The following is a 15,849-nucleotide window of genomic DNA, read 5'->3' on the forward strand; positions in this document are numbered from 1 at the left end:
TGCATGTCAGGAATTTCCTTTTGTTTTTTACTAAACCAGCCCCATCACTACGATGGTGCCATCTGGCATCCAGATATTATTGTTTGCCCTCGTGTGTGTCGTGTCCCCCCCGCCCCCCGCCCTTTCTTTTTATGGCTAGCACCAGGGTTATTTATGGCAGTATGTTAAAAGCTGGGTATGGTGTTAACATACAAAAGCATTTTTCAAGAGTTAGAGACAGCAATCTTTTAAACAACCCCTCCACCACCCATAAAACCAATCTCATTATACACAGAAAAAACCCACACTTTTTTAATCATGACTGCTGCTCTTTCTGACTCCAGCTCTCATGTGGTGCTGGTGTAACGAACTCCAGTGAAAGAGGTCAGAGAGAAACATAATGTGGCTTCTCCCTCAAATAATGTATTTCTAACGCCTGGTGAATGGTCACTTCAGAGATGGACAGCAATAGCAGAACAATATGTATGACAATATGTAAGAAGAACAGACTTCTCACCTTAAACCTTTGTCCTAACAAAGACTACAATACTTTCTTACCAACCTAGAGTATTTCAAAGTAGTTCTGTCATCAATTAATATTTAATTGACCCCATCTAGGGGTGCAGCAGGTCAGATAATATAAACATAACTAACCCCTCTAGCCTTCGAGTGGCTGAACTGGTTATGATTAATTCTTTGAGCAGCAGAACCAATGAAGACCAATTTAACATGGATTTATATTTGAAGACTGAGTGCCCAAGTGGATTCTCTGGTATCTCTTAAGGACCAAACTCCTTTAGAAACCTTGCCTTCAACTGGGCAACTGTAGGGTGTCAGTTTTCTACCTAGTCCTTTAGTTCAGCGAAACATATGGAAAATACTACCACTGAATTTCCTGGTAAACATCAACTAAATTTGACAGAGGGGTAAAATTCTCTGCGATTACTTTATACCTCTGTCAAAGTCAGTTAATAGGAATAAATTCAGACATTACTGAGAGAAGAGGAAGGCAACTGACAGATAGACATATACAGACAAAATTAAACTGTAAGACTTACTTCCTTTAGAAATTCCTGAAGAAATAAATAATGGAAGGCACTACACGCAGATGGAATGAAAATGGAGCATCTGCTGCTCTAACAGCACATTAGAGAATGATCAAAAACTACAGGTGGAAGGACAATGTTAAAAAAAGTGTAACTTCATAACTCATAGTATGTAATTTCATAACAAAAATCGTATTCAATTGAAAGCCACAGAAGTCACAAGACAGCAATAGAGATTCACAAAAATGAGAACTCAATGCGTAGAAGAAATTTGCTGAAAATTTTGAGCTTTTAAACTCCCAATAAAAAATAAACTTTGAGAAGAACAACAAAGTTGCTTATAGGTGGGCTTTGCTTTCTCCGCCTAAATAAGGAAGAAAGGGTGACAGTGGTAGGGCAAGAATGGTCTGCTGACTACAAAGAACGACCCCGTCTCTAGAGGACAATGGGAGCAGTGACTTGGTGGCATAAGAAAGTTCAGGAAGAGCCTCAAATGAAGTGTAGGAAAAGAATGGGTCCTTACTGACATCTTCTCAAGTGAAGTCATGAAATTGGTAATTATTGCACCAATACAGAGTGAATAGGAAAATCACATAAGCACAGTTTGTCTGAAGAAAATTCCATTACTCCAGTTTCAAGCAAACATGCTCATGAACACGCAACACCACCTTTTACAGCACCTGGCTTACCGTGCCGCTGGAGGCATTCTGCTGTTCCTCCTGCTGTACAGCTGCTCCCCTTCCCCTCCACACTGCCTCTCCTCTGCCTCCCTGATGAGTGGATGAGTGGGGTCTCAAAGAAAGCCCATTCTGGCTGCCCAGCTCAACTCCCACCCTCAAAACCTACTCAGCCAGCTCCACTCTACTGAATCAGAGAAAAGAAATGGCTTCCTCAGAAGAGGGGAAGCAAGTAATTAAAATTGTTTTTCGCAGCCCCTGGTATGTTTTCTGAAAATATTTACAGCAAAGTAACACACTACAACACACTTAGGAGAAGTAAGTAAGAAATTGATGGTTGTGTTCTAGTTACTCAAATTCAGTCAGAAAAATAGCTGGACACATCACATGACATCTTACACTAGCCAGTGCTTGATCCAACATTTAAAAACTCTCTGCCATTCCAACCCTATAATTAGCATCCATCAGCCAAAATACGTGGGTGATAGCCCGACATCTGTTAGCGTGGTAGGTCATGGAGTATTACATAGTGTCTCTGCATAGCTGCAGAAACACAGGCCAAAAGGTGCATTATCATGTAATACACCTTGCTTTTCAACTAGTTCATGTATTTTAAATCCCTACGCAGCTGAATGAGGACAAGTGATGCTATAAAACTAACATCAAAGTTGATTGTTGATTGTATCTTGGTGAGTTCTGAATGTTTTGTCTCCTTTTTAAGTCATTACATACAGTTTTTCAATCTAATAATCAGGACCTAAAATGAGTAACTGTTTAAAGTTAGACATTAATTCAAACACTATTAATAGTAAGGCACCCAAACTAAATCTATGTGGAAGTTCACTGCTCAAGGTTGCTGTCAACAGATTAGATATTCTGGAACAATATGCAGATGGCTGTTACAGTTTACAGACAGGGATGGCCCTTTCAGCACAAGTTTTCTAAGCTTTTATTTGTTGTTTCTGCCTCATGCTTTATCACTAAAAATCATCCCAAACTAAACACAAGGCATGGATATCTCCAAGCTTTGGGATAGTTTGCATAAAGACCATGAGTTTGTGCTCTTTATTTTAGCTGTGAGTCAACACATACAAAAACCTATACTTGAATCACGTTTAATGTCATGTTGATTTCTCATCAGCCTAAAATAAAGATTATACTTGCTCCCAGAGTTGTGCTTTGCAAGGAGATAAAAATGTGCAAAATGTCGCCTCATGGCAGAATGAACCTAGTCTGGACTGTCCCCCCCTGTATTGGTATGTTAGTATCCTACTGGTATCACTGAAGTGTTGCATGAGATAGGGGAAAAAGATTAGGATGTCTTTGCAGAACAGGGCATTTATTGCAGCAGAGCACTGAAACTGTAAAGTAAGGATGTGTCATAGCTGCACTTAAAACATTTTAAAGTTCTTAAACTCCCTTCTCTTTATGTCTCTCAAGGTCTGTTTTAATATCTCAAATAATATATCCATAAAGTTTTCCAGAATACTTTTATCAAAATGCACACCATGATAAAAAAAAGCATCTTCATTTTCCCCAGCAGGTTATGCCTATTCTCTTCAAACCCCTTCTTGTTAATATTTAAAGCTGCATATACTCATATATCTCTTACTATACTCTTTTTCTACAGCACTGTCAGCATTCTTCACAAAATTTATCTAAAAAAATTCTTAGTGTAACAAATTGTTCTGGATATGACCACATATCAGTATGGTTCCTGTTGATAAACTTCCTAATAATACACCTTTTTTTATGTATGCTTCCAGGGCTTATTTACAGTTTGATAAATTCACACTCAGCTAAGAGGTTTAGTATACTCACAAGAAAAGACGCAAGAAAATAAACTGCACTTTACAAATGAAAAATGAGTACATTCACAAATACCGATTTTTCTAGATTTTGATACTGAATGAATCAACCTACAAAGTCTATGAAGCTATGGAAACAGTTAAACATCTTATTGTATTACATGCGATAGCTGCCACTAATACATATATACACATGAATATGTGCATTTGTATATGTGTGTATAAACATGCGTGCACACACATATTTGTGTGTATATGTATGCATTTATGTATACATACGGCAGCTGGATTAAAATAATTTTTATTTTGAGGGCTTTATTACGTATTTCTCTAGCTCTATTTCAATGTTCCAGTTTCAAATTACTTCAATTCAAATTAACCATGCTAAAACTGCCATTGTATTGCATAATGAACAACGTTTTTTAGTGTAATACACAGCTGCAGTTGCAATAAAAAATGCCATGGACTCAGCCATGAGGAACTGGATACTGATTAAAGCTGTGTACAGAGGTTACAATTATAGCACGCGTTTATCACAGTTCCGGACTAAAAAATCCAAACATAATCATAACAGTATTTTCAATTTCTCAGCCTCATTGCTAAAGGTTTATATGGTACATCAGTTTTACTGCAGCTTTCTTTTCATTGCAATTTTATTGGGCTAAGGAAGATTAATTATCTGTAAACAACAATAAAAATAATTCTGAATGAAATTCTGAGGGTTTTGTTAAACCACTTAATTTTCCTAACTTCTACTCTCCTGCTAGTAATGAAATGGAGCACATGCAGAAACTGCTAAACTGTATTTTCAATAGCACTGTGTGAAGAACCTGGCTACAACAGGTCAAACTCATACATACAGTCACATTTTCTTATTGAAAAGCAGGTGGAATTCTTCTTTTCCAGCTTTTTATTGTAATATTTTTTCCTTCAGCGTTACCTGTAACTATTTTATGCCCTCCACCTCTTTCTAACACAATGGTATTTTTTTCCCAAAACAGAAGACAAACAAATAGGAAAAGAAAAAAGGAAAAAGTTACAGTTAAGGGATATACTGAGTTAATTTTATGTATTTAGGAGGCAAATGTAGTTTCCATCGTTTCAGGCAGCCCTAATGCGAGGGGACAGTCAATGTATGTTCATAGGCCAACCTGCCATCCAAGAGGGTCTGCAGCAGGAGGAAGAGCTATTAACGGGGTACAAGGTGTTGACTGAGATCCATCTTGCCAACGTGGATGGGCAAAGACCATGAAGTAGCTAGAGAAGCAGGGAGAGGAAAATCCCTGACATGATGAGGTGAATGATGATAAAGCAACAGAAACCACAGGGCTGAGGTTTCTAGTTTCTTTTCTGCTAAAGTTAATTCATTTTATTTGCTGCTACTACATTCTTCCTGGGGGTACAGGCACAGATACATCACTGTATCTTACCTCTTACATCACAATGGTATTGTGAGAATAAATAAAGGTTCCAAGCTGCAGAGATACAGTGGTAGTGGGAACATGTAAGTACATAGGTAGACAGACTCTCGCTATAATATTATTGTAAATGACCTTAAATAAAGCATGTATATATTTGTTCAAACCCACATTTGCGGATTTGAATTCTGTCTCTTCATATCTAAGTGTGACACAGTCTTAAGCCCATTGATTGCCACAGGGTTGGGTTGAGCCTTTACACTCCAGTGAAAGCCAAATACAATTTCAAGAGATTGTGTCAGGTCAGCGCAAGCCCCAGACCCCCACATCATGAGAACATGTGGTAAGCAAATTTTTAAGACTTACGATGGTTCTTCAGACACCACTGCCCCTTCCTCCAGCTCTTGAGCCTGCTTATACCATGGCAACTTTGCTTCCATGGGAAGTTTCTCTACAGAACAAACAGAAGCATGTGAAAATGGGAAGCATGCCGTAGCGCGGCTACGCGTGCCAGCCTCCCCCCTCTTGCCGAGCATGCCTGTGATGCGTGTGTGCCTTCACCCACAGGGAGGCTAAGCACAAAGCAGAAAGAGAGAGAAAGGAGCGCAGGAGAGAGAAAAAGAAACTCCTTCATCACCTGGCCTATAACGCTTACGAGGTTATATGGCCAGACAGTTTGCTGTTGCAGCTAAAAGGGCTACAGCGTTCTAAAGCCAGAAAGACAAATTAAGTCACTTTGCGTACTATTCAACTGGGCTGTAAAAATAGTCATTTTGGAAAGTATTTTTTTTGGAGGGAATCTTGCAAGTGTAACAGGCCTCCATTGACACTGCAAAGGCAAAATGTATAAAATCCCTCTGCTTACCCTTAAATTTTAGAACTTCACAAGATACATTAAGCTTGTTTTTGATAGATTACAAAAAGGAAGAAAACCCTGATTTGATGAGTGATACCACAGAAAAACAGAGAAACCGTAATAAAATGGCCCAGCTATACTTTTCAACTTTAAGTTTATCAGTTCATCAGCTATGTGGATTTAAAAAAAAATGAGCTTGATACTTTTTCTGTCATTTCTGATGGAAAACAGTAGAGCTGCTTTTCTTCCCGTCCAGGATGTGCGCACAGTGTAATGAGCTGCTCTGCTCTGGGAGCGCAGGGCCAATGCCGCTTCGTGAGCCAAACTCCGCTTTCATGCGGTGTCAAAGTGGAGTATTTGAGCTGAAGGTGGTGGAGCTGTTTTAGCTCTACAGGGGTATAAAGCAAGAGCAAATTTGGCACTATAATTTGGGAAGGAGCACTGCACTTCAACAAAATGTTGTGGGCTTGGATCAGGGGAAAAAACTTGAATAAAAGGGACTGAGGCTCAGATCACTGAGGAGAACCAGGGACAGACCTATCTGCAATTCACAAATCACCTAAGCCTTTCGGGTTTATAAAATGCACAGATTTGTACTCGTGAATGGGAGCAGATTAATGCCATTCAGGATAGTGGGGAATTTTCTGTGACTCTGTTATGCGTAACAGCAAAACTTTCACATACAGGCATGAAACTTCCCATCTGTCAGTTGTATCACAGAGGAACACAACTTACAACTTGATTTCACAGCTACTGCAACTTTAGTCAAGAAAATTTCCTTATTAATGGAGGAAAAAGGGACAGTAATAGAGTTACTATGCCTCTCTTTAGAAATAGCTTGCCAAGCTTCTACTCTAACATATTTATTAGTGCCATTTAAGGATGAATATTTGCCAGCACAGCTCTTAGTTTAATCTATATTTTACCGCATTTGTTATCCAAAATATGTAGGAGATATTTCTATTTATATGTTCTGCAGCTTGTTTTATAGGTTTTGGAAAGCCAGATCTTACTTCTGTGCTCTTTTTGCTTGGATGCAAGTGCTTGTAAAAAGCAAAAGCTCTTGTGTACCATTGCCTGTTATGTGACTTTTAAAATAACTTTTCTATTTAGAGGTATAGTTAATTATCATCTACACTGTAAAATGAGCTAGAGGATTAGAAATGTTGGTGTTGTACAGTGTGCTTTCACAAAAAAATGAATAAAAAGCATTCCTAACATAAGCTAAGAAAGAATTTTTACCTTTGGAGATTAAAGTAAAATCTCTCCTTTTAAAAAACAGTTCCAGGAAAAACACTTAAATCCTATATTATAGAGAAAGTTGTATTAGATGAACACACCTTCTCTATTAAAACTGAAAATCATTACTTAATCCAGGGATATCCTATTTTCCTCATTATTGGTGTAAGATAAAGTGTGTCAGTGCTTGAATAAACTAAAATGAAATAAATTACATGAAACACTTGCTTTCTATTTCTGTTTAGCACAGTGTTTTAAAAGAAGGAATTCCAAATTTTTTGTCTTGCTGCTTCAGTCAGCTAGGAAGATTGTTTTTCTGCTTTATGTTAATCCAGATCCAGAAGCAAAAAGCAGACTAAGACTAAAACATTCAATAGAAGAGAGGTACTTCGCTACCCCCACTGGTCTAAATTTCTAAGTCTAGTTTTCTGAAATAAAAAGGACAAACTTCCAGCAGACAAATAGAATAATTTGGATTGGATGAGACCTCTGGATATCATCTGGCTCAACTCTCTTCGGAAAACATGATTCAGCCTTCAGGTACGTGGGTCTTCAAACATTACCATTTGCATTATGGAGGGACAACTGTGAGAGCGTTGCAGAACCAAGATGAGGACTAAAATTAAACACAAGCAAAACTGTATGCTTTGCATGAGGCTTTCCATCCCATGGGAAAAAAATGGAAGAAAGAAATAACTGCCTACAGTCAGAAACCAATCATGTATATACTACGAAGGGCAGCATAAGAGTTTATTCAGAGTAAAGATACTGCCGTATTGCAAGGGTGGGCTTCCAGCAAACAGCAATCTACTTTGTTCCCAGACAAGTCCCATTGGACAAGACTGCTTGGCAGACTCAGGTAAGCAAAGCTTTCCTAGCTAGTTTTGCACCCTTCTCAGGTTACTTAGGCAGAAGTCAGTTGTGGGTGGTTTGCAATACTTGATTTTTTGGTGTCTTACTGCATTTTGCTTACATGGTATGCTTCAGGCAGACAGGATATTGCTTTACCTGTGCTCTGAACACCATAAACAGATAAAGTCCCATAAAAAACTGACTGACTGAGCCTGAGCCTGCTGACTCTCCGTATGAGGCTTCAGAATCATGCTGACACAGTTATAGGGCCTTTTTTTTTTTTTGATCTTGCAGGGTGAACGGAGTGAGCTCACGTTGGCCAGCAAAATATGGTACAAACATAGCCATCGCTCCCCAGGGGCCCCGTGTCTGGGTTTTTCCACTTTGGTGGCTGGCAGACACAGTGAATTCCCATGGCCCGGATAAACTGGGATCTTGATACTTGGCAAGTGCACCTATCATTGGCCACTGAGTGCAGAAATTAAAATTCAAAATTTCACCATTCCATCTTGGGTCAGCATGATCTTACGAGTCACTCTTATTTCACTGGGCTTCACAATAAGTGCTTTTGATATGTAGGTATCAGGGTAGCAATTTCTTAAAAGTAGTTGATTTCTTCTTATGGTGGGTTTTAAGTCTCCAGTTTAGGGAAATAAGGTTCACCAGCTTTGCTGTAGCCCAGAAGTTTCCATAACTTAGTCAACATACAGACACAGAGGTTGAATCAACAGAGCTGTACACACACACAAATACATGCACACTCATATACCTGTAGAAACAGTCAGATACCTGTGTCTGCTGCACCTGGCCCCTGCCTATTAGTCCAACTCAGTCTCCAGGACTTTTTTTAACACTTCCACCCCATAAGAACCTCCAAAGAGCTGTAGAAATATTTTCTCTTTCTCTCGACAAAGTGTGGGGGATTTAGCCCAGTATTATTCTGTCTGAGGCCCAAGTCAAGAAACATTTCTATACAAGCTGTGAGTACTCCTTGCTATACGATGCTTCAAGTCTAACAGTCTGCCAAATTTTGCAGCCTTGCTAGTAGACGGAACCTCATGTTGGGATATACAATGCTTGCTTCTGACCTATTTCAAGCTCCAAGTTATGAACAGGCACTTTAAAATTATGGTCACATTTATCTACCATAAATGTTATTAATATATTTAATTCCCTTAAAAAAACACGGCAAATTTAGCCCAGACACAGTGAGGTCAAACCTGCTTACATTATGGTCAAATTTACATTTATATTGCTTGGTCTGTTAGATCACAAATTAACAGTGAAAACCCGAAAAGGAGGAAAGGGCCAGCATTCACTCCAAGCTGCTAGCAGGAAGACTGGAATGGGAATGGCAGGCCTTAACAGTGTAAATTCACAACTCAGTGAAGGTGGAAACAGTGCTATCAGCAACAAAACAAAACTGCTCAATGTGGAAGAGCTCTGAAAATTTATGAGAATCCTTCTGCCTCATTACCTTTGGGTTTGTAGCAAGGAGTGGGTACGACACATTCTTCTTTTATGTGTGGCTTTGTTTTAGGGCTACAGCCTCCTGTATGTATGCCCCTGTGATCAATGCAAAGGACTACACGGTATCTGAGTCCTTGTCCACAGGTCACAGTGCACTGGGGAAAAAGAAAAACCAAAAAAAAAAGGTGTCTGTGATACGTCATAGGATTGATAAATAAAAGGCGATTACGCAATAGAAATATTTGCACATCAGAGGGCAAAACATGATGCAGAAACACCCAACCCTGAACATATATTATTCATAATATTTGGTAGTTATGGATAAGGTATAAAATTGACAGAAATTTTTGCCTTTTTGCTCTGCACATTTACTTGGTTTGGTCATTTTGCTGCTGTATTTCTCTTGCAGTGCCACTCTCTCAGCAGTGGGTACTTGGCTTGTGGCCATTCATCCCATATTGGATACACTCAGCAACACCCTGTCAGTTTCATCTGGAGCCACTCGGTTTTGCTTGGACAAAGTAATGGAGCTTATGGGTTAACAGGGGTGACACTCAGCTGTTTTGGAACATGGCACCAAATAGAATGGGAAACTATTTGGGCTTTTTTCCCTCAGACACTCTCTTAAGTGCTTTTTCATTTATTTTTGGTAAGGAACAATTTTTCCCCTGTAAGAATTGTTTCAGAAGTGGTTGCACGAGAGAGGATCAAAACTACCAACCAATGGGGAGAGCTGTGGATACTACCAATATTACTTTCCTCTTGGATAGCAGCTTTCATCTGGAAATCACTAAACACTTCGCAATCAGTCAGGACTACCTCACTTGTGGGTGAGCTAGCTTAGCTTCTAAAACCTATTTTACTTGTTGAGAAACCGGGGTGGTCAGAAACTACATTTCTACTTTCGTAGAAAGACATTTCAAAGACTTACTTTCATACAGAAGGAAAGGTGAGTTGGGAACAGACAACTACAAGCATCGAAGAGCAGAGTCATTTATGACATTATGTATTTCTGGAAAATTCTCAGCCATTCTTGGTATTCAATTTATGGCTGAAAAGTTGTAATAAAGATATACCATTACGTGCTTACTGGTTTTGTTTTGTGCATTTCATTTATGTTCCCAGTCTATTATTAGTAGATAACACTAATTAAAATCATAGACCTGATTTGTTTTTCCATCATTCTCCTTAATCATGTTAATCTTATTAATACATTATTCCTGAGTATATTTACTTTGCAGTTAGACAAATATAATTTAAAACAGAGGTCATGGTAATAAGGAAATAAAGTAGCACATTTTCCTACTTCCACAAGCTCACTAAACTATAATTTAATATATATTCCTAGTGCAGTAAATACAAAACCAACAGAGCTAAGCTGATTACCGGAGACCATTCCTGAGCAAGCCACTTTGGGCAGTCAAATATATTGCAAGGTTGCACAACAGGCATCTTTGGAGTATACATGCATTTCCATTCTTCCACGGGGCTGATATGCCCCTGAATGTCTTCCTCCACACATGAGACGCTGCGGCTTTGAATGCCCCCTCCACAAGATGAGGAACAGGCAGTCCAGGGTGTACTCTCCCATCTGGGGAAAAAAAAAAACACAAAACAGAGTGGCATCAGGAAAAGGAACCCCTGCTGCCCACCCACCCCCCTCATCCCCCAAATCCATTAACTGCTATCTGCAGGAGGGTGTGTTTTTTTTCCTGATTAATGTCAGTAAAAATTAATCTCATATATATTTTCACAAATGGCCATAACAGCAAAGGACTCGTATGGCTACTGTCTTTAAATCACAGATTAGTAATATGAAATCTCCTTTCTCCCACTAACCCAGTGGCAACTACCACAGAAAGTCTAAATACTTTTAACTTAATTCCTTTTATTTAATTGATATCATATCTTCAGAGTTATGTTCTGAGGAATCTTTGTTACTGGAAGCTCAGTGTGCTCTGAAGCTTATGCTCCTTTTTGCAAGAACATACAGAGAAACAGCAGTGTTTTTTTCCAGGGAAACAACTGAGTTGAGTGAAAAAAAAAGAATATGGGAGGAAATTACCAAAAAGAAGACAAGACTATACTGATAGAATACATGGACTCTGATGGATAAATCACAAGGGCCTTGTTTCCTTACAGTTGAGACAGTGAGAGGAGCTGAGAAACCATGTTTTCTCTAAAGGTGCCAGTTGAGAATTTAATGACAAATCCACAGAACAATGTGGATGTTCTGAAAAGCTATGCATACTTACAAGAATAAGCCTTTTTTTTACAGTGATGCATATACAATAATGTATGTATTGTTTTATACATGTACATGTCTGTCCACATAAAATAGTCTGGTATTTCCACTTACATACAAACCATTGCCACAGAAAAGATCTGGGACCATCATCAGTGTGGCTATTCCTGTATAATCCTGTATATGCCTGATGGTATAAAAGTGTGCATGTTCTATCTACCTGTAAACATTTTACAAAAACTTTTTTTTTTATTTTTTCAAAGGCAAATGTATTTTTGATAAGGACATTCAAAATAATGTTTGAAACAATTATTTCGGTCATAAGTTTTCATTTTTTGACTTAAAAAAATTGTTTTTGCAGAAAAAAAACATCTTTTTCCTCTTTCAGGCGAGAAGGAAAAAAGAGAAAGGTGAGGATTTTTTTCTTCCACTTAAAACAGAGGAATTATTTTTATTAAGTATCAATCACAAGATCACTGAGACTATTAAGCGATGTGAAAAATGCTTGTCTTTCCCTCAGATTTTTCATCATATCAACCCATCTTTTTCTCATCAGCTCCAGTACATGTAAGCACTACGCAGACTTGGCTACCGCCTGAAAATGCCTAAAACTCAATGTGAAATAGCTTGTTAATAGCTTTTCTGAATGGTAAAGCCACTGATTAATTCTACCACTTATCACTAAGAAGCGGTGAAACAATGTTTATACCGTGCCATACCCATTATCATGTGCTCAGCAGAAGCGACGTATGTCGTGAACGGGTAATTTTAGCAATGTTTTTAGTTCAAATGTGTTACCTTTGGCTCTGCTGAACAAGTTTCCCAGCATACACCTAAGGTTTCTCACTACCACTAATCTAAATGAAGAGGCCTCAAACTGAAACTCACAAAGAGCAGAAACTGCTGCTGCCCGCCTCATCCAGCTTTTCCCAAGCATAAAAGCAACGTGGCACCAGGGAATTCCCTGGAGTCTTTGGGACAAGCTTCCAGATGCGTTAGGCAACCTCAGCAATACCAAGCAGCTTAAATCTAGGCAAGCAGCTTGGTCCTCAGGTTTTGTCTGAGTGGAAGATAGGAAGGTGAAGTTTCTCTGTTGCACAGCTCTTAAAGCACAGCTCCTTTTGAGGTACAAACCATGCAACGTTGACCAAGAATTTGTGAAAGGAATTGGTGGTGCATTAAAAGTAAGCACCATATTGGCTGAACCTATCTCTCTTTGTGGTAACAGTCAAGACTGAGGGACTGCAGTAGGGAAATCTTGCAAAGATGCCGTCCCAGATTTGCTCTCCACTTTGCCTGGCGTGTTTGTTGCTCTCCTCTGTCCCTGGGTTTAGGTCTCAGACATGTAATGCAAACAGGGTTTGGTTTGGTTGAGGTTTTTTTTGTTGTTGTTGGGGTTTTTTTGTTTTGCTTTTTGTTTTTTTTTCCTAAACTCTGTAGATTCAGAGGAAAGACATTTTTCATGCCCCTGACTTGGCCCTGTCTCATGTCAGCCTCATGGTCTGTTCAGTTTTTGCTGTCTCTGAGGTTTGGAGAAGAGACGTGTGTCTGTGTCTTCCCTCTTGGGGCGAGGGAGGAAGGGCTGAGCCCTGTTTGTGGGTGCATAGGAGCACATGTGGGAATGGGGGAGAGGAGGAAAGGGAAGCAGTGGCGAAACAGCAAAGGGAAAAAGGGGGGCAGAGGTCCCAGTGAGCAGTTGCAGCCTGAGCAATTGATGGTGGTGGTGGGGGTTAAAGGAGAATGGTGAGGCTGGGAGAGTGGATGTGAAGGGACTGTTACGGGGTGAGACCATAATCCAGAACAGCTTGAGAAACAGTCTCAGCCTTTTGATCATTTTCAGGGAATGATTTTTTTTTTTTTTTCAGTAACACTGAAAGCCAAATACCTCAGGGCATTTTGATCCTTTATTTTGGATTTTCTTCAGCAGTAAAAAAGTCTCTGCCTAGCTGCCAGTTCAGGATGCTTTTTCCTTAAATACAGTCTCTCCACTGTTAAGTACTGCTGAATCATCCTCTGATATAAAATACTTCTGTCTTTTATCAATGTACATGCCCTTTGTACACAATTGAAATAAAATGTGTTTTATTCAAAGCTAGAGCGTTAAACCCTGTATATATATTCTAGCTTCTATATTCCTTACTAACAGAGGTTTAATTTTTGAGGTTAGGAGGTATGAATATGTTGTTTATTTTTTAAATAACGAACAGAGAAAAGTGCTTTCCAGAAAAAAGTAATTAGACACAGGGATATATTTTATAAGTGTATCTCATGACTGTTTGGCGATAAAGACTGTGTGTACATAACCATAAGCACTTAGCTAGGAAGAGAAAAGCCTAATCTGAATTACATAGATCATTGATAAAGTGTGTCAACATAAATGGCAGCCACAATGCTTGGCAAGTAAGCTGCTCTCCTCCTTGTCTTCTCACCCACAGTTTGGGGTGGGTCCATGATTTGGCTGGAGACTGTTGAATGTGAATGCACTGTGCTTGCACACTGATGCTGAAAGCTCTCTGCATTAGGCCTCACCATAGCGTGAGGGAGGTCATTTCCTCACCACCATGAGAATAACAAGTTGCCTAGGGGGTTCTTTCTGTGATTTCATACTCCATGACACAATAAATTAATGAAGAAGGAAACACAGCACAATATTATTGCATGTCCAGACAGTATTTCAAAACCAAAAGGTTATTATCCTTCAACTACCAAACATTTTTATCAGCACCAGTCTTATTTGCTGCTTTAAGAATAATTACTTGTGTGATTATTTCCATGAGAATCTCAAGTCTTACATTAAACACCTTTTAATTGTGAGATAATTAATAATACAAATCAGGCCTTGGTCCTACTCCTCCCCTGATCTCTGATTTCTTAGAAAAGCCAATGGATTAATGCCCCTGGAGAAGGCACTAGCACGGGTTTGCAGGATCAGAACAAAACATTAATACTGTCTAAACCCAAAATCTCACTATTTATAAGCATGCAAGAACCAGCACCGCAGAAGACAGATAGAAAGTCTGATGGTTCATTAGAAAGCCCCCTGTCCTGTTCAGAGATGAGTGAAGAGAATGAAAATGAAAAGGAAAAGTGTGAGAGAAAAGGGGAGTGGGGGTGAGGGGTGAGGAAAGAGAGAAAGAAAGGGACCACACACTTAATCAGTCTGCATTGTTGCTTCAGCTAGAATATAATTTCAGTTCTGCAACAAGAGAATTTAAAACAACAGGTTAGCACTTGAACATCTCTAGGTTAATCTACAGGAGTTCAGAGCAAGAGAAAGGCAGCATCTGTTAACTTAGTTTGAGAGCAAAACACGAATACAGAGAAAAGAAAAAAAGAAGCAAATGTATTTGTAATCCCAGCATCTGGTTGACTGTTTTACGTACCGAGGAAGGGGATGGTAGAGGTCATAGGGCATGATCTGCTTGTATCCATCACTGTTAGGAACAATAATGCCAACCCTCTGAGTAGAAGGTACACATAATAAAATAAACACTAAATGATTACATTATACAACTTTTTTTTTTTTTTACACAATATTACAAAAAACCCAAACAAATAAGATGTATGACCTAAGTTGCTATCACATTTAAAACAAAACTTATGTGCCGATCCTACTGTTTCTGGGTCATTCAAAGAATAAACCAATAATTACTACTTTATTCTTATGACTATATTACTGTTTGACTAAGAAGCAATCCATTACCACAAGTGATCCAAATGGGTCATCCAAATATTATTTAAATTTATGAAGTTACTATCTGCCATTAAAAAAAATACATTTCTACACTTAATACTTTCTTGGAGCTTGGATCCAAAGTGACTGAAGACAATAGGGGAACTTCTATCTGCTTCAGAAAGCTCTAGATAAAACCCTTTTAAACTACTATACGGTTGTTTCTGCCCTTCCGATAAAATGTCTGCTTTTACAAGAAGCCAGCATTAGAAATTTGGGAAATACCAGTGCAAGAATTAAAATCTGTAATTCTTGTCTCTCCACCTTAAATCTGTCCAATGTCACTTATCTGCAGAACATGCCTCTTTATGTGGGGTTTTTTGGAATAAAGAAGGAGCCGGAGAGGAGAGTAATGTCAGGTTGATTTTTTGTTAGTTTGTTTTTGTTGTTGTGACTGGTTGGCTTGGTTTGCTGTAGCATTATTGGTAAAATATCTAAATAATATAACATCTAAAGGCTATAGAAGGCAATAGTGTATATCAAAATTAGTAATAACCTGAATCATTATCATGCCAGTTATGTGTGT

General features: G+C 38.8%; 1 protein-coding gene across 1 annotated transcript in view; it reads right to left on the minus strand.

Annotated features, from left to right (window-relative positions):
* Positions 1-15,849, minus strand: part of ADAMTSL1 (ADAMTS like 1) — a gene marked incomplete at its 5' end in the record, with an annotated part of 206,713 nt that overhangs the window by 88,209 nt on the left and 102,655 nt on the right. Inside the window, 4 exons of the mRNA XM_082497983.1 lie at positions 5,295-5,379; positions 9,353-9,500; positions 10,732-10,936; positions 14,974-15,024. Coding sequence (XP_082354109.1) covers positions 5,295-5,379; positions 9,353-9,500; positions 10,732-10,936; positions 14,974-15,024 — 489 coding nt within the window. The remainder of the gene's footprint in view (positions 1-5,294; positions 5,380-9,352; positions 9,501-10,731; positions 10,937-14,973; positions 15,025-15,849) is intronic.

This window comes from Vanellus vanellus (genome assembly GCF_965231255.1).
Source record: "Vanellus vanellus genome assembly, chromosome: Z".
NCBI lineage: Eukaryota > Metazoa > Chordata > Aves > Charadriiformes > Charadriidae > Vanellus > Vanellus vanellus.